Source organism: Adiantum capillus-veneris, chromosome 28 (assembly GCF_014529385.1).
Source record: "Adiantum capillus-veneris isolate H3 chromosome 28, ASM1452938v2, whole genome shotgun sequence".
NCBI classification, from domain to species: domain Eukaryota; kingdom Viridiplantae; phylum Streptophyta; class Polypodiopsida; order Polypodiales; family Pteridaceae; genus Adiantum; species Adiantum capillus-veneris.
In genome coordinates this window covers 41,032,487-41,056,193 of record NC_140958.1, presented here as the reverse complement: position 1 = coordinate 41,056,193, position 23,707 = coordinate 41,032,487, and the positions used below count along the sequence as shown (strand labels likewise).

Here is a 23,707-nt window from a genome sequence, read left to right as displayed (position 1 = left end):
TGGAGGAAGACCTAGTTTTGATCCAAAGTGGCAAAATGGCCCAAAAATTGACACATCAGCTCATATTGCCGTGGGTAAAAGAGAGAGGGATGCTTCTTACAGGAAAAACCTGCATTTTTTCTCTACTGTGCAATGACTTCCATGGTTGCCCAATGTTGTGGGTTAGGTCAACACATGAACATCATACACAGCAAGAATAACCATCTACTCCACCATACTTCATTAACAACAATTCAGACACAGTAAACATGACTACTCAAAAATATCAGAGTAAGCAGAGACAATACACTGAATAGTTACTGCACTGCACCATCATCATCACATTCATATCAGAGAACAGATACCTCGTGCGCAGATACATTCCCCACTTATATAGATAAATCCGACTTAACTACCCAGTCACAAGACATTCAGCATACTGCAACTGAAAGACAGTTACATCCGACTTGGCAAAATACAGCTCAGTAAATATCCGATAAGTCAAAATCCGACTTAGCTATTCAGAGTCAGTTTCTAACATGTGCCTCTCAACACATGGCACGCCCCGGTGGTAGATTTCGCAGAAATCTGACCCGGATCCACAGATCCCTTGATCAGGAATCCACCCTCTGCTGCACAGCTTCTTCCTTACTCTGGTCCTCAGCATTCACTTTATGATCCACCAGCTCTGCTTCCTTTACTGCATCTGACTCTGCTGCATCAGCTTTTCCCATTTCCACCTCTTGTGCTCTATCTGCAATCACAGTATCAATCTGCTCTTCTGCCACTTTCTCCTCAGCTACATCCTGCATCAAAAAACTATTAGTAAAATTCTCCTCTTTCTTTTCTGCCTCTGCAAGCTGCTGTCTCTGATTCTCTTCCATCTGCTGAACCTGCTGCTTCAAACAGTCTCTCTCCTTTTGCAATTCCTCCACTTCCTTCAACAATTGTGCTTCTACCTCATGCACTAACCCTGCCTTTAGCACCTCATATGGATACTTAATGACAAATCTCATTCTTTCCTTGGTCTTTTGCCACATCTCCTGTGCAACCAAAGCTAGCTGCTGCTTGAGGATAGACACTTCTCCTTCTTTCATTAATACTGCACTCAAGCTAATTTCCTCCTGTGCCAACATCTGTTGCTCTAGTACCTGCAAAGGTTCCAATCTCAACCTCTGCATCTCCACAGTGACCTGTAACTCCGCATTCCTCTTTGCCATGTCTTCCAACTCCAAAGCAACCGCTGCCTCCACTTTCTCAGTCCATTGCTTAAACTCCCCCAATGATCTCTTCACTTTTGCTAACTCCATCTTCTGTTTCCCCACTGTTTCCTCCATATCCTGCTCATATTTTACTTTCATCATAGCTATCTGCTCTTCAAACTCTTTCACCTGTGACACCTGTCCTTTAAACTCCATCAATTTTTCTGCATTCCTTTCAGCTTGCATACTCTGAACCTTCAGCATATTATTCTGCTGCCTCACAAATTCCTGCACCTGCTGCAGCATCTGAACTACTTTATCACTGTCCAATTTCCCAGTATCTACTGATACTCCAGAGACTTCCTCAGCACTGAAATCTAATCTAGAAAACACTCTGCTGACTGGTTCAGACTTCTTCCTCTTGTTGGATAGTGTGAAAGCCTTACCAAGCTTTATTGGTGTTTCCTCTGCTTTTACCTGCATTGGTGAATCAACATCCATGGTGCCAAATTCTGCAAACTGCATTTTTGCTGTGATTCCTTCAAAGGCCTCTCCTGGAGTATATTTAGCTTTCACCAAATCCTCATAAGCCTCCATATGCTTAGCATTAAACTTCACAAATCCTATCTTTTCAGAATGCACCATGATGGGATGCTCAATCTGAACTAGCTGCTGCTTCTCCTGCACCAGTTTTTCTGCTTTCACAGGCCACCTTGCTTCACCATTCTGTACTCTCTGTGCAAAAAAAAACAATGCTGACAAGTAGCCACATAACCTACTATTTGCCTGTGTCTTCCTCTTGTCTGAAGAATGAATCTCTGCTGCCAACTTTTCATACACCCAGTGAGCCCAGCTCACTTCTCCTCCCTGCTCTGCATAGCTTAATGGTGCAAAGTTTTCTTTTGACATATAGTCAAACTTCACAATAAAGCATAGCCTCTCCAAGTACCACTTAAGCTGCTCTCTCCTAGCATATGCCACATTCTTTAACATGGAATACTACCTGCCTCCTTCTCTTGGACCAAACTCCTTTTTCAGTGCTTCCTCTGAACACTTTGGAATAGGTGTATTAGGATGCAAAGGCAGCTTGAACACCTCAAACACCAACTCCACACTGAGTACCACATGCGGTGACACTCTCCCCTTAGTCTTCCTAAGTATTTCCAACTGAGACTTTGCATACACATTGTTTCTACATTCTTCCCAAGGCAGAATCGCAAAATCATACAATCCTACCTGCTGCAACCATATGGCGTTGCGCTCTGCCTGACAATCTATGTCAACTTTGAAGTCCATAAAAGGGTCCATTAATGCTTGCATCACCTTACCTTCTGACACAGGAGTCGGCGTTGGCGTTTCCTCTTCTGCAGAGTCACTATTTTTGTCTGCACTGCTAACGTCAAGCCGCATAGGCAAAGCTTTGCTTCTCAAACGTCGCCCCGAACCTTCGGTCTGCTCCTCATCAGGCTGTGGTTGCATGGCCATCAATTGCTTTGCTTTCGGCATGGCAGGACTGAATAAAGCTTCTTCAAGCGAAAACCCGAATGCTCTGCGTTGCTGCATGTGTACTGAACTTTTGTTGCATGTATGATTATGCTCGCTGCACCATGCACACATATCTCCACCCGGTATCCTTGAAGTTCTACGAAACTTCTTTTCAGCACACTCCCCGAAGTTATTAATCGGGCCTAATAATTTCTTATTAAAAATTCCGACTTGGTCAGTTCCGACACAGGTACTCTTCCAACATCTGCAATGTTGAATCGGATGTGCACTTTGGAACTGCCTACTTCCTCCAACCTGTGAATTATATGGGATACTATGAAAAGACCTCCTCAAATCCATGCAAGCCAGCATTTTTCCTTTTCCTTTTGCTGATTCTGAATCTCCTGGCTGTAGGGGTATTACAGTCATACAGGCTACACTTGGCCAGTCCAAATGAGGTGGCTTTCCCTGAAATTTTTTCAGCCTGAAACCATTAACTGCCTTTTCCACTCTTGTACCAAACACATCAGCTATGATGAATGTCCCTTGTCCTTTATCCTGCACAATCTGATATGGTCCCTGATATCTCAATGACAATTTACCAGGATGTGGTCCCAGCTTAGAGTTGTACAACATTACCCAATCTCCAACCTGAAAGATCTTGAACTTCACATTCTTGGTCACCCATGCTTGTCTTCTTCTTTGTATGACTTCAGTAATGTAAGAGCTTACCAACCTATCCTTCTCCAGCTGCATCAGATATTTGTTCCTGTGTAGTACTGACAACTTTGGAGACTGCTTCTCTGCTGAGACTCTTAAACTTGGTACCACAAACTCCATAGGCACCACAGCTTCCAGCCCATACACCAGCTTGAATGGTGTCATACCAGTAGTGACTTTGAAAGCTGTTCTAAAGGACCATAAGGCAGAATCCAACTTATCATCCCAATCCTTCTGATTCTCTGTCACAATCTTTTTCAAAATCCTTACCAGTGTTTTGTTGGAGCTCTCAGCCTGACCATTAGCCTGTGGATGATATGCTGTAGACTTCTTGTGCATAATCATATTTGTCCTTGTTAGCTCTGAAATTACTTCATTCAGAAAATGAGTTCCTCTGTCACTTACCAGCTCCACTGGACACCCAAACCTGGTCATAATGTTATGATAAAGAAATATGGCCACACTTGAAGCTTTATTATCCTTCAATGCTACTGCTTCTACCCACTTAGTGCAATAATCTGTAGCCACTAAAATGTATCTGCATCTCCTCTTGGAAGTTGGTTTGACAGGTCCTACAAAGTCCAAACCCCACTTTTGAAAAGGTTCCAAAGGCAAAATAGGATGATCCCCCATCCTATCCCTATTTGAATCAGGTTGACCTGTTTTCTGACAAATTACACATCTTTTTGCATGATCATGTGCATCCTTTAAAATTGTGGGCCACCATAATCCAGCCTGCAAAATCTTCTTCCCTGTAATATCTCCAGAGAAATGCCCTCCTGCTGTGCCTGAATGTGCTTCCTGCAAGACTGCACTTTGCTCAAATTCTGGCACACATCTTCTTATCACTTGATCAATGCCTTTCTTATATAGTGCCCCTGCAATAACTAAATAGGGTCTGGTTTTCAGTGCAAATTTTCTTCTCTGATCAGCATTGAACTCCCTTGGTATAGTTCCATCAGTCAAAAACATCAGCAACTGATCATACCAAGAATCAGTCACAGCAGTCTGCACATCAAACAGCTGAGCATCAGGAAGTGCATCATCTACCCCAGTAGGTGCTTCACCTGTTTCAATCCTGCTTAGATAATCTGCAATTACATGCTCCTTCCCAGGAGTATGCTCAATCTGAAAGTCAAACTCCTGCAACAACAACATCCATCTTGCAAGCCTTCCAGTAAGAAGTGGCTTCTTGATCAAATACAACAAGGCCTGATGATCAACATGAAAAACTATCTTGTTCCCCAACAAGTAATGCCTGAACTTATTCAATGCATATACCATCCCTAAAGCTTCTCTTTCTGTCACAGGATAGTTTCTTTCTGCACCTGTGAGAACCCTGCTTGCATAATACACAGGTCTGAACCATCCCTTCTCCTTCTCCTGCATCAGTACAGCTCCTATTGCTATATCCGAGGCATCAATAAACACATGAAAAGGCAATGACCAATCAGGTGGCTGCAAAATTGGTGCTACTGATATCATTTTCTTCAACATCTGAAATGATTTCTGCTGAGGTTCATCCCATACAAATGCCACATCCTTCTTTGTTAATTGAGTTAATGGCAAGCATACATTAGACAAATACCTCAAATATCTGGAGTGCCACTTTGTCTGTCCAACAAACCTCATTAACTCTTTAACATTGGTAGGAACTGGTGCTGCTTGAATGGCTTCTATTTTCTTGACATCTATAGCCATTCCTGCTTCTGACACCACATGTCCTAAAAGTATTCCACTCCTCACAGCAATTACACTTTTATAAGGATTCAGAGCCATCCTGAATTGTTTGCATCTTTCAAAACAGAGCTTCAGATGTAGCAGATGTTTATCCTTCTTTCCAAACACTGAGAAATCATCCACAAAGACTCTCATAAAGTCCTGTAAGTAAGGTTCAAACACCTTATGAGCAACAAAATTAAATGAAGGTGGTCCATTGGTTAACCCAAAACTCATCACTGTGTATGCAAAGGCTCCCCATTCAGTTATAAAAGCTGTTTTATGCTGATCCGACTCAGCAACACTAATCTGATTATAACCAGAAAAACCATCCAAAAAGCTGTACATTTCATGACCAGCTACTGCATCCAACACAGCATCACAAAATGGCATAGGAAAGGGATCAGTAATGGTTGCTGCATTCAATTTTCTATAATCCACACATACTCTTAAAGCTCCATTTTTCTTTGGCACAACCAGTATAGGAGACAACCATGATACTTCATGTACAGGTTTAATGAACCCTATTGCCAGGAGCTTATCAAGCTCCTCCTTCACCTGTTTGGAAAAGTTAGGATTCATTCTATATCTTTGCTGCACAATTGGTTTTGCACCCTCTTTCAAATTAATCCTATGCTGATGTAGTGCTGGGTCAATGCCTCTCACCTGAGAATAATCCCAAGAAAACACATCCTTATAATCAACCAATAATTGCAACAGCTGTGCCAGAAATTCCCCTTGAATGTGTGCACTCACTTTGACCATTCTTGGTTCTGCCTCTGTTCCTAAATTCAGCTCCTGAAGCTCCTCCTTTTCTACCCTGCTTGATGCCCCAAACTTCTTTTCATAAATTTTCTCAGCCATATCCCTGGACTCCTTTTCTTCCTGCTGAATCTGTTCCTTATCAGACATAGCATATTTCTGGTCCACCAACTGTAACAGTTCCTTACCCTGCACTGTCTGTCCTGGTGCTAAACCTGTATCTGGCTCATCCTGTTCCTTACCTTGCTGTAACATGCTTTCCACATCTACTTCAAACACAGGTACAACAGTTGGATTGGCCTTCAAGAACTCTTCCTCTTGGTCATCTGTGACCTCATCAGCAAAAATAATAGTCTGAGAAAACAGTGGTTTCTCACTTAATGGAACCATCTTCCTTCCCCTCATAGGTATGGTTACTTTCTTTTTCCCTTTTTTCAATATGACAACATTTTCTCCCCAGTCCTGTCTTACTTTAGCCAATCTGAACCAAGGCCTTCCTAATAGCATTTCATATGCAGCTGCTGAGTCTGACATTCTGAGTACCACAAAATTAACAAAAAAGGATAATCCTGACACCTGAATTTCCTGTGCTTTGAGAATTCCCAAAGGTTGTACCCTAGATTGGTCTTCCATTTTCACCTAAAAAGGTGCTGGAGCCAGAGCTCCCAACTCCATTCTTTTGTACACTGCCTCTGTTAAAATATTCACCCCAGAGCCTCCATCCAATAACACATCATCAAAATTTTCTCCAAGAAAGTGTACTTTAATAACTGGTACCACAAAGTCCACATCTGCTGGATCAATTCTATTTGCTGCTGCTGGAGAAAACTGCCTGTCCATTGTGCCAAGTCCATTCAGGTTCTGCAGCTTTCTGAACAATCTGTCTTTGAAAGCTGGAACCAATTGCAACAACTGATCCAAAGATAATTGAAGAGGTGAGCTAATAAGTATTTCAAACCAATCCTTATCCTGTTTATTTTCCACCTCCTTGCTCCCATTATTCTGCTCTTCCTTTTCTTTTGGGTCATCCTCAATATCCACCTGCTTTGCTTGGTGTTTGGCAATCCTTTTTGTAACCTGGTCTCTTACCCCTTTTTGCTCCTTCCAATCCAAAGGTGCTTTATCCTTAGACCTAGTCACTGCTAGAACTTCAACATGATCCTCCTGCACACATTGGTTGCAGTCACAAGCCCATTGATGTTCCTCTTCATTCCCTTGCTGCTCCTGTTCTTGGTCAGTATCTTGAAGCTGCTCATCCTGAGAAAACACATCAAACAAGATTACATTTGCCTGAGCTGCTGGCTGATTTTGCTGCTGCTGCTGTTGCTGCTGTTGCTGATTTTCAGGTTGATTGGGCTGATTATATCTCACAATGGGCATTCCCCTTTCTTCCCTATGCTTCACCCATAAAGCACAATTGGGACCTACCCAGTGATCTAGTGCACCACAGTACACACAGGGTCTCCTATTATTATCGTTCTCCTGCTCTCTCCAAGGAGGTCTAGGAGGTCTTGTCCTCTGAAATGGTGGTCTTCCCCTAAATGGTACTGCTTGATTTGCTCCAATTTCTGGTCTTCCTCTTCCTATGTTAGGTGTTGTCTGCCCTCTATTCTTTGGATTATACCAACAGCTAGCAGTACTATGTCCATCCCTTTCACAAATGTGACAATACACTTTTTCTTTAGGTGCTACAACAGAATAACCAAACTTTTTAAGTTTGCCTACCAAATCTTGCTCAATGCTCTGCTTTTGCTTGACTTTCTTCTTCTTACTGCTCTGTTTCTTCTTTCTTTTTTCTGTTTCCTCATCACTGTCTGATGGTGAGCCTGAATCTGAGTTCCCACTAGAATCTGTGTCTTCAGATGCTTCTTCTGAATCTGAGTCACTGTCTTCTTTTCCTTTTGCCTTGGTCATGCCAAGTCTCTTCTCCACCCTTGCAGCAGCAGTAACAAGGTCATCCAGACCTCCAGCAATATCAATGCTAGCTACTGCTCCCTTTAAGCTGCTTCTCAATCCTTTCAAAAAATAACCTGCTAACATTTCATTAGTGGGTCTTTCATTCCCCTGCAATCTTTCTACTAAAATTCTGAACTTCTGTGCATAGTCTTCAACCAGCATCTTATTTTGCTTAATGTCTCTGCAGAAATCTCTGCTTCAAAGCATTATAAGTAGCAAAATGTGCAATGCCATATTGGCTAAACCAACTCATGGCCTTTCCTTCCAATGTGGCAGCAAACTGTTCCATCTTCACTCCATCAGCATACATCACCTGATAGCCACTTGCCTGCCACTTAGTTTCAAATTGTGCCACATGACAGTCAGCATCTTCCTTACTCCCTGCTCTAAACTTGGCTGCCTTGACCTTTGGGTTGGGTGGTGGTTGAGCCATTGGAATGGGTTGTGGTGGTCTCCTAGGTCTTTGCCTGGTAGCCCCCTGAAGTGGGTCAAACTGGATCCTTCTACTGGTGGTTCTTCTTGCCAGGAATAAAGCTCCAATAAATTGCCTCACTCTCTCTTCTCCTGCTGCTCCTGATCCTACCCCTCCTTGGTCTACAGGTTGCTGCCCCTGAGCATCGGGTGATTGCTGATTGTCATGATCATAGTTAAATGGATCAATGTTTCCAGCCTGTGCTTGAGCCCTTGTGTAGTACACTCTTCCTACTCTCCTGTCTCCCTCTGACATGCATCATTACTTGAAAATAAACGTTAACCCAGCAGATCGCCAAATGTGTTGTGGGTTAGGTCAACACATGAACATCATACACAACAAGAATAACCATCTACTCCACCATACTTCATTAACAACAATTCAGACACAGTAAACATGACTACTCAAAAATATCAGAGTAAGCAGAGACAATACACCGAATAGTTACTGCACTGCACCATCATCATCACATTCATATCAGAGAACAGATACCTCGTGCGCAGATACATTCCCCACTTATATAGATAAATTCGACTTAACTACCCAGTCACAAGACATTCAGCATACTGCAACTGAAAGACAGTTACATCCGACTTGGCAAAATACAGCTCAGTAAATATCCGATAAGTCAAAATCTGACTTAGCTATTCAGAGTCAGTTTCTAACATGTGCCTCTCAACACCCAATCTATGTGTGATGTAGTCCCGCCTCTTCGTAGTCTTGTATCTGAGCTTGTGAGGGAGTGAATTAGGGTTTTCCCTTATTCAAACAGTGTGTGGACTTAAATTTAGAAGCTCATAAATATTTGCAAGATCAAAAAATTGTCGCCGGTGAAGGTGGAATCTCATGCATTCCTTTCAACTATTTGGTGCTACGACTATGTAATTGGGGGCGAGGCTACATGATACCATGAAAGAGGTTTGGGTTTCAATTGAATTTGTGCTTCTATGATCATTGAGGTTTAATGGCTGAAACTTTAGTGTTTTTAAATGGTCTTTTAAGTGATTTGAATGTGATTTGGTGATCCTCCCATCATAATCTCAACTACAAAAACAAGCAATTTCCAAGCACGATAGGAAAGAGGGTCTACGACTTTGTTGTCATGAACGCTCTTAGAATTTCAACCAACCTTAGAAAAAGGGTTGATTATTCTCCGCAAACTCTTTTTCACAAAATGTTTGTGACTCTCATCACAAAATCTCACAGCTAGAGGTTTTGCACCTTCCCAGGTAGATTGCACACATCCCAACATTTCTGGTGAACCCGACGCGAAGTTGCTGAGGTGGGAGTTTGTGAATTGATCTACATACTTTGTTAGCCATGGATGAAAATCGAGAGACACATGGGATGCACTTTGATCCTGTAGTCATGCAGATGTTTCAAGCATTTTCCATGTATATGCAGCAACAACAAGCAACCAAAAAAATCCAGATTTCAACCACAAAAGCACTATAGTCCATTGTGAAGAGAATTGTCCAGTTTGATGGCAAAGACATCACAAAGTATCTACGAGATTATATGAAGTAAAATGAAAGAAATTGGGAGGAATTCAAGTTTGCTCTAAAAGACGACTAGTTTATGGAGGACTCTAAGAGGGTGACCAAAAGAACTTTCTTAGATTGGGTTGCAAAGACTAAAGAAGGGATTTCTGCTACAGAGCTTCTTAGAGAGTTTGAGCAACACTATTCTCCATTATCATAGACTAAACAAGCTTCCTTGGATAGGGAAAAGGTAAAACTTTTCCTACAAGCAACGGGCAAAGAAATCCAAGAAAAGTTAAATCTTATCTTGGAAGAGAAAGATACAGAGGAAGGTTTGAAGACAAGGTGGAATGATGTACAAGATGAAATCTCCCTATTGGCAAAAAGACAACACATAAGAGACAAGATGGTGGTGAACAATGGTGCTCCAATTTTTTCTATTACTAGAGAAGCAGTCAAAACCTGCTATTGTAGCTTCTAAGGATGATGGATCTATGCTTGAAGGGAATACGCAAGCTGAAGTTTAAGCTATCAAGGCTTCAAGAAAAGGGAAAAACATCCGGACATTCATCAATTCAAAGACCTCAAAACAAAGAGGGGTTTGTAAATAGGAGGATATGGTGTGATAGCCAAAGACAATCCAAGAAGGGACTATGAAAGCTTCAAAGATGCCTGGGGTTAAGATCTCGTCTTCTCCAAAGAAGGAAAGATACATCTTAGTAAAACAGGAAGCCCTCGGTGACTAACTTTGGCAAAGGAGGGATGAAAAAGCTAGTTGAGGACATGGCAACCAGTCATGCTATCTCAATGGTTAAAGCAATAGCATTTGGCTCAAAGGCTGGTCAAGTCATTCTCAAAGGGTCAAAATCTATTGAAGATGTGAGTGAGGATGGTGAATATTTCTGGCCATCTGCGATGGACTTAGCTATGAAGGGAAAGTTGACTAAAGAAATCTTACATGATGAAGCTGGAGAATGTATCCGTCTTGAGACTGTGTGGAATGAACTTGTAGATGCCATGTCATTGCATTCCTACATTGCAAAGTGTCGAGGCAACAAGGAACTTGTTGAAGAAAAATGCAGGAGAGAAAATGGGGATGAAGGCCCCTCAAAGAGGGCTACTAGAGGTGGAGGAAGAAAGGATCCGGGTCCCTCTCAAGAGGCCATGGCAAGGAAACCTCCATCATAAGAAGTACCAATGAGAGATACTGCACCAAAGGAGAAGCAATATAAAGAAAAGAGCAAGGGGAAAAGCCCATCATACAAGCTACAATCAGATATTGAAGCTGCCACAAATTTAAAGAAAGTTTTAGAGGAAAGGATCTAAAATAGCAAAGTGGAGTTTACATTGGGATAAGTCCTTGGCATTGCAAAGAGAGATCTCTACAAGGAAATCATTGATATCATAAGAAGAAAGCAATAAGCTTTAATGGAGCCTATCCAATGAGGGCTAAAGAGAGTGCTTCAAAGACACATGTGATACAAGTACAACTAAGAGATGAAGATGAGAATGTTGTAAGATGCTACCAGTCTTCAGGAGGCAGAAATAGGCATGTTAAATTTGAAGACGAAGATGAAGACGGAGCCACTCATAAGAGCAACTATTCTAAAAATCATTGGGCAAGACTACAATAGAAACTTTGGTTAAGGTGGAAGATCTTGAGGATCCTTACGTGGCCTTGATAAACCATGGTTTGGAGATTAACCTCATGTCCAAGAGTCTTTATATGAAGGGATAGTAGCCGATTGATATTGACCATGGGTAGATGATTAGGGCTACAGAAAACTCATCCGGGGATCTCTATGGTGCTTGTCCAAATGTTAATGTAACCATAGAAGATGTGAAAGTTGAGAAAAATTTCTTTGTTCAAGAGATGTCAAGCTATCCTCTAATCCTTAGACAACCATATATCACCACAGTGCTAAAGGAGACAAAAGTATTGGATGATGGATCTGCCTATACCAGGGTCAAAAGAAAAGATGGAAAACAAGGTGTTCAATTCTTGACAATTTGCATTGACCATGAGAGAAATCGTGACAGCTTAAGGGACCATTCTCTACCAAAACCAAGCAAAGAGTTTCAAGATCAAAGGGAGATGAGGGGTTTTGGCCGGGTACCATTGTAAACAGGGAGTGCAATGGTACAAGAAGCAAAAGGTTATTACCTAATCCAAAGGGAGACAAAGCTTTTTCTACAAGTGCACTAGTAGCAAAGTATGGATCAGTATCTTTTACAATGCTTGGAGATTTAAAGAAAGGACAAGAACAATATGTAAATAGTGTATAGAGAAAATACAAAATCATGATTTTCTAGATGAAGACGAGTATATTTCATGTGTTTTTGAAGAGGTTTATTTTGTAGATACTATGGTGATCTCAATGCTATAAAAAGCTCTAGTTTTCAACAAGGAAATGACCTCATAAAAATATCTTCTATGGACATGTATATGATTATTGAGTTTTTCAAAGATGAGGAGTGCTTCAATGTGCAAAAAGATCTAGAAGTGCAAGTGGAGACAAAGTACAAGACTATAGCAAAGAAGGTGAAACCAGTGGTATTGCATTTGCCTACAGATTGCAAGGAAAAGATGGATCTAGCTTCTTTGCAACCTAGTCTCGGAGACCCAAAAAGAATTGGACACAAGTCTACTCAAGAGTCATTGAAGATGTTAAAAGTTGGAAGCAATGACTCCTCGAAAGAGATTGAAAGAAAATTCTTTGAACAGACACTCACCAAACATGGAAATGATTTTTCAATTGAGCTGCATGAGATAGGGAGTGTGGATCCATCTATAATAGAACCAATGGTAATATTCGTTGTACCTCATGTGCCTTGGAATCTACGACCAATTCCAATGCAAAAGCACTCTTTCCAAAGCTTATAGATTTACTCAATGAAAATATAAAGATGGGGATCTTGGAACCTTCACGTGCCCCCTACTCAAGTAGATGGTTCACTGTACCAAAGAAAAATGGAGCTCTACGCTTCATTCAAGACATGCAGCCTGCCAACAAAGTCACAATCAGGAATATGGGTACAAGGCCAATTGTAGATGAGTTTGAAAAATGATTTGCAGGAAGGGAAATATATTCTATGGGGGATTTGTACTCAGGGTATGATCAGTTCCAGCTAGCAATGGAAAGCAGGGACTTGACTACCATGAGAACACCCTTGGGATTGGTAAGGATGTGCACCTTACCGTAGGGAGCAACCAACTTGGTTGCACACATGATGAATGGTATACAAAGTCCTGCATGATTTCATACCTCAAATTACAATGCCTTTTCTTGATGACATGGCAATCAAAGGATGCAACTTAGCTAAAAAATATGAGGCTCTGGATTCAAGGGGGTGTCGTAAATATGTGTCAAACCACATGAATGATTGTGACAAAATTTTAAAGGCTGGAAGAAGTGAACCTTACATTATCTCGGCAAAAGTCAGTGTTTGGGGTTGAAGAAATATTGATAATGGGACATCTTTGGAATCCTCATGGCTGTTGACCTTGTCCAACTAAAGTGGATGCAATAGAGAGGTAAAGTCGTTGAACCTAGAATTGAATCACATTGCAGGAAAAGATAATTCAATTGCAGATATGATTTCAAGAGCAAGGTATGAAGGTGATGATGATATGATTGATGAAGAAGAAGATATGGGCACATAATTCTAGACAATTTCTAATGCAAAGTGTGATGATATATTCATTATATCTTCACTTGAGTCCTTTTGTTAGGAGCTCTATGAGGATGAATGGTTTCGCATGGGTCTCTACCTTAGTACTTTACAAAAGCAAGATGATTAGACTAAATCTGAATTCAAAAGGATTAGAAAGAAAGCATATGGGTTCTTCTTGAGGGATGACTACTTATGGAAACATCCTAAAAGAAGAGATGGGACTCCATTGAGAGTAGTATATGATAAGCCTACTCAACTCAAAATTCTCAAAGAGCCTCATGAAAGCCTATATGCTAGACATCAAGGTGTATGGGATACTTTTTTCAAAGTGAAAGAAAGATATTCGTGGAAAGGCATGTATAAGGCTGTAGCAGATATTGTGGAGTCTTATGTCACATGCTAAATGTATTCCAATCTACACCATCGTGATGGATTGCATCCTACATACCCATTAGCCATGCACTATAAATGGGTTGTTGATCTAGTCACCATGCCTTTAGGACTTTGGAAAATGAGATACTTGGTACTTGCACAAGAAGACTTGAAAACCAAGTGGAAGGGAGTGCATTGAGGACAAAAACTACAGAAGCTGTTTGTAGATTTTTTCTTGAAGTTGAAATTTTCCACTATGGTTGTGTGGGAAAGATAGTTGCTAATAGAGGTGAGTTAGATGGAGATGAAGCAAGGGATCTCTTTACAAGAATTTGTATCATACTAGGCCTGATTTGTGCTTATAATCCATAGGGAAATGGGAAAAGTGAAAGCGGACATCCTCCTATTGTCAAAGTTTTGGCTAAGGCATGCAAATGAAGAATGCGTGAATGGCCAAGGTTGCTACCATATGCTTTATGGGCTGATTTTACAACTCATAGCCCAGTGACTGGTTACATGCCCACTAAATTGATGTATGGTCAGAAGCCAGTCATGCCAATTGAGGATGTAGTTCCTACTTGGAACATGTTACCTTGGGAAGATGGTGTAAGTAGAACAAATCTACTTGCTTCGCACATAAAGAAATTGGAAAGAAGATAGGAAGACATAGACATTGTAAAAGCTCGATTGAAGGATGCAAGAATAAATAATAAAGGTAGGTTTGATAAAAGACATAGGCTTCAACCAATTCCTATTGAAGAGGGTGATTGGGTCCCAATGTATGAAAGTAACCTTGAAAACCAACACACCACACAAAGAAATTTTTCAAGAAGGTGGTTTGGTCCCCATGTTGTCAAGCATGTGCATGGAAATGCTACATATACTTTGAGGGAGCTTGATGGAACAAAGCTTAAAATTCCCGTAGCAAGTGAAAGAATCAAGATGTTCAAGAGGAGACATGATAATGATCCTTTTGATTCACAAAAATACGATGATGAAGAACCTAATGAGAGTGCTACAGATGAGGATGAAGAAGTAGAGGATGATCTTCCAAACTTTGCAGAAGATGAAAATGACATTCAAATATTTATGGATCTTAATGAAGATTAAACCTACATAAGAAAAATGTTGGCACATGCCGAAGGATGTGTAGGTTTAGAGGGGGTGCATGTCATGCCGTGGCACGTACATAGTGTGAAATGAAAACATTCACGTCACTTTTGAAACTTCTCAATGCAAGGAAAGAAAAGAAATTATGTACATATATATTGTGATATATACTAAAGTGGCTACAGCGGTCGCTATCATGGGCATACCTATCCGGGTAATCGTGGCCCTGGATGTGGTGCCTTTGCATGATTTCCCACTTGATAAGATTTATAATTTGGTTTTACAATGTATATATTCCAATTATCTCATGGTGGCACACTCATCTCGCGTATAAAGACTAATGCTGGCAAAAACTGCCAAAAATAGCAGCTAACAGGTATCGTTGCAGGATTGCATGGAAAGTGACCCAAAATGGTATATTGATGAAAAGTGATGCTTATCTATGACTTTTATGCTTATGCAAGTGATCTCACAAATTTTTTGACTATGTTTGGGATTTTTCGCATAAAAAATGGCATGTTTTGGGTAAAAAATGAGCTAAAAATGACCTAGTTTTGGTCCAAAGTAGAAAAATGGCCCAAAAATTGACACATCAGCTCATATTTCCGTGGTTAAGAGAGAGAGAGGGCTAATTTTTACAGCAAAAAATTGCATTTTTGCTCTACCATGCAATGGCTTCCATGGTTGCCCAATCTATGTGTGTTTCGTCCCGCCTCTTCGTAGTCTTGTATTTGAGCTCGTGAGGGAGTGAATTAGGGTTTTCCCTTATTAAAATGGTGTGTGGGTTGCAATTTAGAAGCTTTTAAATCTCTGCCAGATCAGAAAATCTTCGTTGCGAAGGTGGAATCTCGTGCATTCTTTTCAACTGTTTGGTGCTACGACTATGTAATTGGGGGCTAGGCTACATGATACCATGAAAGAGGTTTGGGTTTTGATAGAGATTTGTTCCTCTATGAGCATTGAGGTTTCATGGCTGAAACTTTAGTGTTTTTAAATGGTCTTTTAAGTGATTTGAATGTGATTTGGTGATCCTCCCATCATAATTTCAACTACAAAAACAAGCAATTTTGAAGCACGATAGGAAAGAGGGTTTGTAACTTTGCTATCACGACCGCTCTTAGAATTTCAATCACCCTTAGAAAGAGGGTTGGTGTTTCTCCACACATGATTTTTCACAAAGTGTTTGTGATTCTCAACACGAACTCTCACAGCAGCCAGAGGTTTTGCACCTTCCCAGCTAGACCGCACACGTCTCGACAACGCACGATGGATTCTCCGCATAAGGGAGGCTTTACAAATGTGTATTTTTAATACAAAAAATTACAAGGGATAAACCCGCAGGTGCATGGAGAAAGCATAGGGCGTCAATCTACACTCGACCGACTCCTGACTAATTCCTACAGAGGTCTCTACGCAATCTCAAAGCTACAACCTTCAAGAGTGCTTAAGAAGAGATTTCCTACAACGCTTTCAAGAGCCAAACACCCATAAAACAGTCTCAAAACACCACAGAACTTGAAGGAGACCCTAATAACACCAATAGGTCTCTCTCCCTAAGGTCCATGAACCAAAATTTCAACCCAAAACACCCGGTGCAAAATCGCGTAGGATGTCTGGCCAAAATTTGCAGGTCGTCGTTTCCGAGAACTAAAGTGACTAATGTGTAGCTCTACTCATTGTGAACGCGTGGATATGCTGAAATGCAAAAACGGACAACTTATGCTCATCGAATCACCAGATGAAGCTCGTAGATGGAGCTCGCAAAACCGGACCGTACGCGCCCAATGTAGGTATTGGCACGTCGCTCTCGTTGGGGGCAACACGCTACACTTCTCCACAGTCGATTCCAACCACTGGTACGTGCGTAGCATAAAGAAGAAGCTCTCACTCTCTCTTGTACACAATATGCCCACTCACAGACAGTAGATCAGATTATTAGAAGTCCCCTTACAAAGCTTTAGGTTTTGGCTTATATACTAAGCCTTAGAAAACCTAATCTCCGACCAAAATGACCTTATTTGTCCCTAGGCTACTATAGAGCTTAATTACAACACAGTGAGCTGGCTTTGGTCGTCCAACAAGCATCTGTGGCCAAAATACAATTGCTGACTTAAAATATGAAGTTCTTATAAACATTACAAAAGTGGCCGTAATGGCTCAAAATAATAAAACGGGATATTCGATGATTTCCACGAGCTTGTATCTTCACATTACAGCATCCATCTTTGTCTTCATCACTTCATCAACATCTTTATTTGGAATCTTTAGAGAATATTTGAGGAATCTTCATGGAATCTTTGTGGAAGCGCTGTTGAAAGGTTGACCTGTCAACACTCTCCCCCTCCAAAGTCTTTTCGTCCCTGACAAGACCTTATGTCTGCACTAGACTTGACGAGTGCTTCATGTTTTGGTGTTGGTTGAAGCTTTTGTTGTTGTAGTTGCTTCTATTAGATGCTTTGTATGTTGTAGAGATACCTTTTTCTTGTACATGTAGTGTAGTTGAAGCCATAGCTCTCCCCCTCCGATTGGTTGTTGTAGCGTGAATAGGTTGAGTGAGGTTTTTTGTTGCAGCAAGTCATTATCTTGGCAACTCTGTATTGTTTGTTCTTTGGGTGTCATCCTGCATGTGTACCTGTAATCTTGAAGCCTTTTTGAATTTTTTCTGGGCCCTTCCCCTTTGATCTTCTAGTTGGTGAGCATGTTTTTGTTTGGGGATGTCGTTGGTCTGCTTTTCTGTGATTTTATAAGAAAAATAAAATAATAAAAATAAAATGTGGCATATATTAAAAAATGAAGGTCTTGGATACCTGGATAGGACTAAAGGGAAAAACCTAGTGGGAAAAAAATGCCTTTAGTCACAATTAAATGTGAGGCTATATGTACTTATGTTTTGATGTAGCCGAGTTTTGTTGAGTTAAAGTACTTATGGCCGTATGACTACTATTATTGATTGGATATACATTGGATAAGTGTAGTAGCTTGAAATCAGAGTCATTGTTGTTGAGAAAATGCTCATGAAACATGTTACCGCTTTGTCATCGTCATTTTGTTGTGTAAGTGCATGGGTGGAACACAAATCGGGTCAAAATGCAAATGTCCAATGATGGGACATTGTATATGCTTGCACACATAGATGCATGGGAAAGAATATGTTTTGCAAGAAGAGTTTGAATGGGTGATTCCAGGAGTGAACGTAGCTAGAGAAGCAAAAATATATTTGACTTCAAGAGCTACTGTTATTCACAAGAAGGGTTTTGGTCGACGAGGTTTTTTCCACTCTCCTCACTGTGGTCATGTGCGTGAGTGTTTTCTGGACTACTCTGCCACTCCACCATTTAAAATAGTAGACTTTGACTCTTATGCTCACCTCTTCCAGCATGAGTGACATGACTTTATGTATGCTCAACTCTCGAGCTTGAGCTTATATCTATTAGCTAGACTCATAGACCACAGAGAAAATATAAGACTTGAAGCTTGGGTCTGACACTTTGCTCATTTAGTGGCTCAGTTGCCCGACTCTAGACTCTTATGCCATGTATTTTTAATGGTGACTTGGACTTACTTGATCACGTCCTGAAATCCAACATATGCTATTGAGGTTTAGGCCATTCTCTTTGGTTTGGTTTTGTGATGCCATTTTGTCAAATACATTGACAAATACCTGCTCTTCATGCTTTGGTAGCACACTGATGTTGCGTGGTGAGATAGGTTTTGAGGTTGAAGCAATGGTTGATGAAGTCTTCTTCTAGACTGTGTTCTTTAAAACTATGACTTCTTCTTGTATCCTTGCTTTACCTTTGTTGATAAAAGGCTGTAGACTAGTTGTGGGCCTCTGTTGTTGAGTTCCGGCTGTAGGTTTTGGAATCCAAGTTTTCCTTGGTCCTTGTTTGATCTGCTTTTCCACTTGCCTTGTTGCTTGTTTGACTTGATGGTCCTGTGGCTTCAGTGTCCAAATATTGTTTTTACCTTTGTAAAAGCCTTGCTCCTGTAGTAAATGACGAGGGATCCACCTTGTAGTTGTAGCACTCATGGTTGCGTAGTTGGGTTGTCGTTGCTGGGCATGTTGTGCTACATGAATTTTCTTCATGATCTGAGGGGAAGCTTTAATCTTTGGCAACCAAATTTGAGTGTTACCTGTATAGTATCCTTGTGCTTCCAGTAGCTTGACTGGGATCATTCGTTGCACTGCATGCTGTGTGACCTTAGCTTGACTTTGTGGGGTATTTTCATTGCAGAGCTCTGACTTTGGTACCCACAAATGATTCAATGTTTTTTTTGTGGAAGGTCTTTGATTCTTCTTTCTGTACCTGTTTTTACTCCTGTATGAACAGTTAGACCTGCGCTTGCTGCCCTCTTGATCTTGTTGTGAAGAGATACCACATGCTAGGTATGTCCAAGCTGTGACCTTTGGTTTTTTGACCCATATTTGATGTTCTCATCATGGTAGCCTTGAGCAATGATTGAAATGTTTCATGCTATCCAACCTGTGACTTTTGCTTGTCGTGGTTCTTTAGATGCTGGTACCCAAATTGGATTTTTGTCCTTGATGTACTCCTTGGATACTAACAGTTGGTTGACCTGTTTCTTTCTTTTGTGGAGGCTTTGTTGCGATGGAAACTTTGGTTGATAGACTTTGCGCTTTGGTTTCCATTGTGTTGTCGAGGGTTTGGCTTTTTATGTAGAGGCTTCTTCATGTACGTGAATTGGCTGCTAAAGACTTTGACTGAAGTGAAGGATTTGGGTTGCAGAACACGTTTCGCTTGCTCTAGCTTTTCCTTTATCGATAGTGGCCTAAGATCTTTGAGTTGTCGTAGGCTTAACCACTCTTGAAGATTCAGGTGCTTCTTCAAACATTTTCGCCCATTTCTTGGACAAAATCAAGTGTGCACTCATTTTTTGATAGTCCACCACTAGGAATTTGTCTTTGATTACCTTTGACCGTAGTGTAAGGATATCTTTTGCAATCCCTAAACTTGTGACGACTATTCCATGTGATATAGGAGCCTTTACCTGAATTTCATACAGTTTTGGTTTATCTAGAAGTAACCACAGTCCATAAGACATGACATTAGTCGTGGCAGTGCAATCTATGTCTGTTGTAAAATTGAATTTCAATTTCTCATGCACATCCAACGAGAATTAAATCTTTTTGTTGGCTGCCAAGTAACTAATGTCCTCTTTGCTTTTGGTACTTTTCTTGGACTTTTGTGCCTTGGAAGCTTTGTAATCCTCTTGTATGTTGAACTTCTTTATCATTTTAGTGGTTGTAGCATGTCCCAAGTGCTTATTATATTCTGATCTATAGCTTTGTGGAAGGTCTATAGCCTGAGAAGCTTGTTGGTCTTCATTGCTAGTTTCTAACTGTGATGCCTTGACGCTTGATTTCAGAAGCTCTCTGTCACTATTTACTACTTCTAGCACTTGAAGGTAATTCAATGGTGACTTTCCTTCTTGAAAATATTTTGAAGTTTGTGTAGCAGGATGTTGAGGTTGACTCTCTTCTTCTGATGCAATAGTCACCGTGGCCTTTGGTTTCCAGTTTTCCATGGGTTTTTGTAGAGTCTCTTCTCAAAAATATTCAGTCATATCCTATATTGCTTGTCCTTGGTAGTCTTCAGTTCCTGTTCTTCTGTGCATTCTATGTCTTCAGTTACATCTTCTTTTAGCTTCTCATACTCTTTGATTTGTTCAATCACCAATGAAGAGTCCACAGTAGATAATTTATTTTCTAGAGGTTCAGCTTCATCCATTGATTCTATTTGCATGTCTTCCACTTGTGATGTGGCACTAAGATTTTTTGTTACCACTGCTACCACTTCTTGTGTTGGCTCACCATCGTCATAATCTTGGCTTCTTTTGCTCTTGACCCTTGAACTGCGAGCTTCATCTTCATCACCTTGTGGATGCTTTGACTTGTCCTCGCTGAGGTTCTTTAAGCGATCTTGAATCAACTGATTCAATTGATCTTTTTTGAAATCCTGATTCTCTATGATAATGTCTTTGACACCCTTGACTTCAAGCAACTGTGTCTCGAGCCTATCTTTTGTGCTCTGCGACAAGATCTGCTTCTTTTCAGGAGATCTCGTTGGGGATTCTTGCTTTCGTTCCCTTGTTGTCACTTTCTGAACTTTGCTTTTGGCTTGTTGCTTCTTCTTTTCCATGTAGAGCTTTGTTGGGAAGTCCTTCACTAAATGACCAATGGCACATTGGTTGCAATATGTTGCTATCTCATCATGTGCACCCTTTGGACGAGGCAACTGTCCATAATACTGCTGATAATGGTTTCCTCTGGTATCTAGATACAAATATGACCTCATCTTTGCATGCATGAACCTGTAGATTACGACTGACTTAGGTGTATCCACTGGCTTCATCTCTTTATCCTTCATCGTCTTGTCCTTGAGAAGTTGAAAATAGCTTCCATTATTGCTTGCGCGCATACAATATCAAATCACTATCCATGCTATGCTAATTCTTCCATCAATATATAGTCTTTGTCATGGGGATTCTGCATAGCCTTAGGGCTATGTTTCCAAGTTGATTTTGGTGAGGTTTGCATCGAGGGTGAAGATCGAACCGAATCTTTGTTTTTCGTTTCCCTGGATGGTGCTTTTGGACGGGGTCCAAGTATGTGACTTACAGGTTTCCCACAAATGTTAAACTCATCCATATTTTTCACATCGGCTATTTCATAGTGCCTATCGTATTTGTCGACCACAATGAAATCTTGACCTGACCTTCTACATTGGGCATTGTGAATTTCTAGTGGTTTCTCCTCCGGCTCGGCATCTTCTAATGCTTCTTGAAATTCCACTTGGGTTTCCGAAAAGGACACTGCTTTTTGTAAAGATGGACTTCTTAATCCCACTCTTGAAGATATAGGGTCTCTTTGTTGAGTTTGAACTCCCCCCATCCGAGAGGGTTCCATATCTGATGTTGGCATCTGTTCAATGCCTGATGATATGACTTGTTGTGCTTTGTTAAGTAGCTCTTGAGACCGAGCTAGCTCTTTTTGAAGTTGTGCTATCTTCATAGCTGGTACTTTCGCCGTATTCCTTGTTTGTGCGATTTGGTTTGTTTGTGCTTTGTCTTGTGCTAGTGCGGTGCACGAGACTTGTGTAGTGTCTTTCCATGTTGTGCCTTGTGTTGTGCCACCCATTTGTGCAGTGACAACTGTAGTTGTTAACTCTTCTAGCTGCGTATCAAGAGGTAAAGCCATGACTAGATGATAAACATTACCACCTTCATATTGTTAGTCTTCCCCTCTTGATCCAAATATTTCAGTTATAAAATATTGGTTACTCTATGTAGGAACTTCATGATTTGTGGCAGCTTTGTAGTAGTGACCGTCCTCATCTACATAAAGGGTACCAATTTCCCGTTTCCCATCTTGAGCTTTGTACATAAAAATAATTGGAGGATATGTGTAGAGTTATGTAGGTTGATCCTTGTGAAACATTTCTATCTCATTGCCGATGTATTTTCCATTCCTCATGTAAATTGATCCCAGACCAGTCTTCCATGAAATCTGGATGTGGGTGTAGTACATTCTTCGCTGTTTCAACTTCCACATATTGAGATGTCCGAGTTTCCTCTGTATCTTTCTTTGTCTTGATGTACAAACTCCGATTTATATCCTCATAGCATGGAAATCCTTTGTAATGGCCAATTAAATAGAGCCCACTTTGCTTTTTTGTTATTTGTGTGGATGTACTTGAAGCTTTGTCTGGGCTGGTCTGGTTTCTTTGAGACGCCATTGCTTTCTTCTTGACTCCCTTGTTGTACCTGTTTAATGATAGCTCTTATAGCTTGCCTCAAAGCTAATAAAAATTATTAGCACCCTTGTGTCGGTCTTTTTCGCTTGAGGTCCTTCAGCTTTTGTGGATGCCTTAATCTATGAGCTTTCTGAATTGGGCTTTGCTTGAACTTCTTAGCTCCCTTGCCTGCCAAAGCTGATACTGTCTTGTCTGGCTGCTTGCTTTGCCTAGAGATTTTTAGCAAGCCTCAATCTATTGGAAGCACTGTGATAAGTTATGCAACTTACCCACTATACTGCAACGACTGCTCCCTTCGTAGCGATTCTTGAATCGAGCTAACCTGTGTTCACTTTAGCACACAATCTGCAAAATTCTATTTAGCTGGCAAACTTTTTCACAATGAATGTAAAAATTCGTGATGTGCCTTTGACGGCCACACTTGTTCCGTGGTCTTGGAAGTGACTTTCAAGTTCGCTTTTAGCTGAACTAAACTTAAGCTCGCACAAGAGAATTATGCACAAGTTGCAGTGAGTTGCTAGCAAAAATTGTGTGTTAAAGTTCTCCAAAACTTGCAACTGTTGTTGCAAAATCAAGAGTCCTCGTGTATTGTCTTACTGCTACCAGATTTGTGTATGGATGTACACTAGGCCGTAGTTAACTTTTACACCTTTCCGCAGGTGACCAATGGTTCTCCCAAAAGATAATTTCAATATGCTAACTAAGCAGTCTTCAATACCGTGACCGTTTTCTCACAGTTCTTTCGAATTATCAGTTTTAGACACTCCTGACTTCCGGATGCATTTTGAGGCCTTAAACGATGTTTTTTTCAAGGTTGACCTAAATGGTTGCGTAGGCATGCATTATGTTCAAGTTTTGCTCTAAGATTTGTAGAGTCACTCTCAGGCTACGTTTTGATATAAAACCTTTTCCGATCCGATACCCTTTGTGAAAGTTATGGCCAAAATAGTGAAATGCAGTTTAGAATGGTCAAAATGAGTCCAAATTCAATTTTAAAAG

General features: G+C 40.8%; 1 protein-coding gene across 1 annotated transcript; it reads right to left on the bottom strand.

Moving 5' to 3' along the window:
• Positions 1–593: 593 nt before the first annotated feature.
• Positions 594–1,682, bottom strand: LOC147420326 (uncharacterized). Its single transcript, XM_086504510.1, has one exon. It carries the CDS (start codon positions 1,680–1,682, stop codon positions 594–596), a length of 1,089 nt encoding a protein of 362 aa, XP_086360636.1.
• Positions 1,683–23,707: the final 22,025 nt, after the last annotated feature.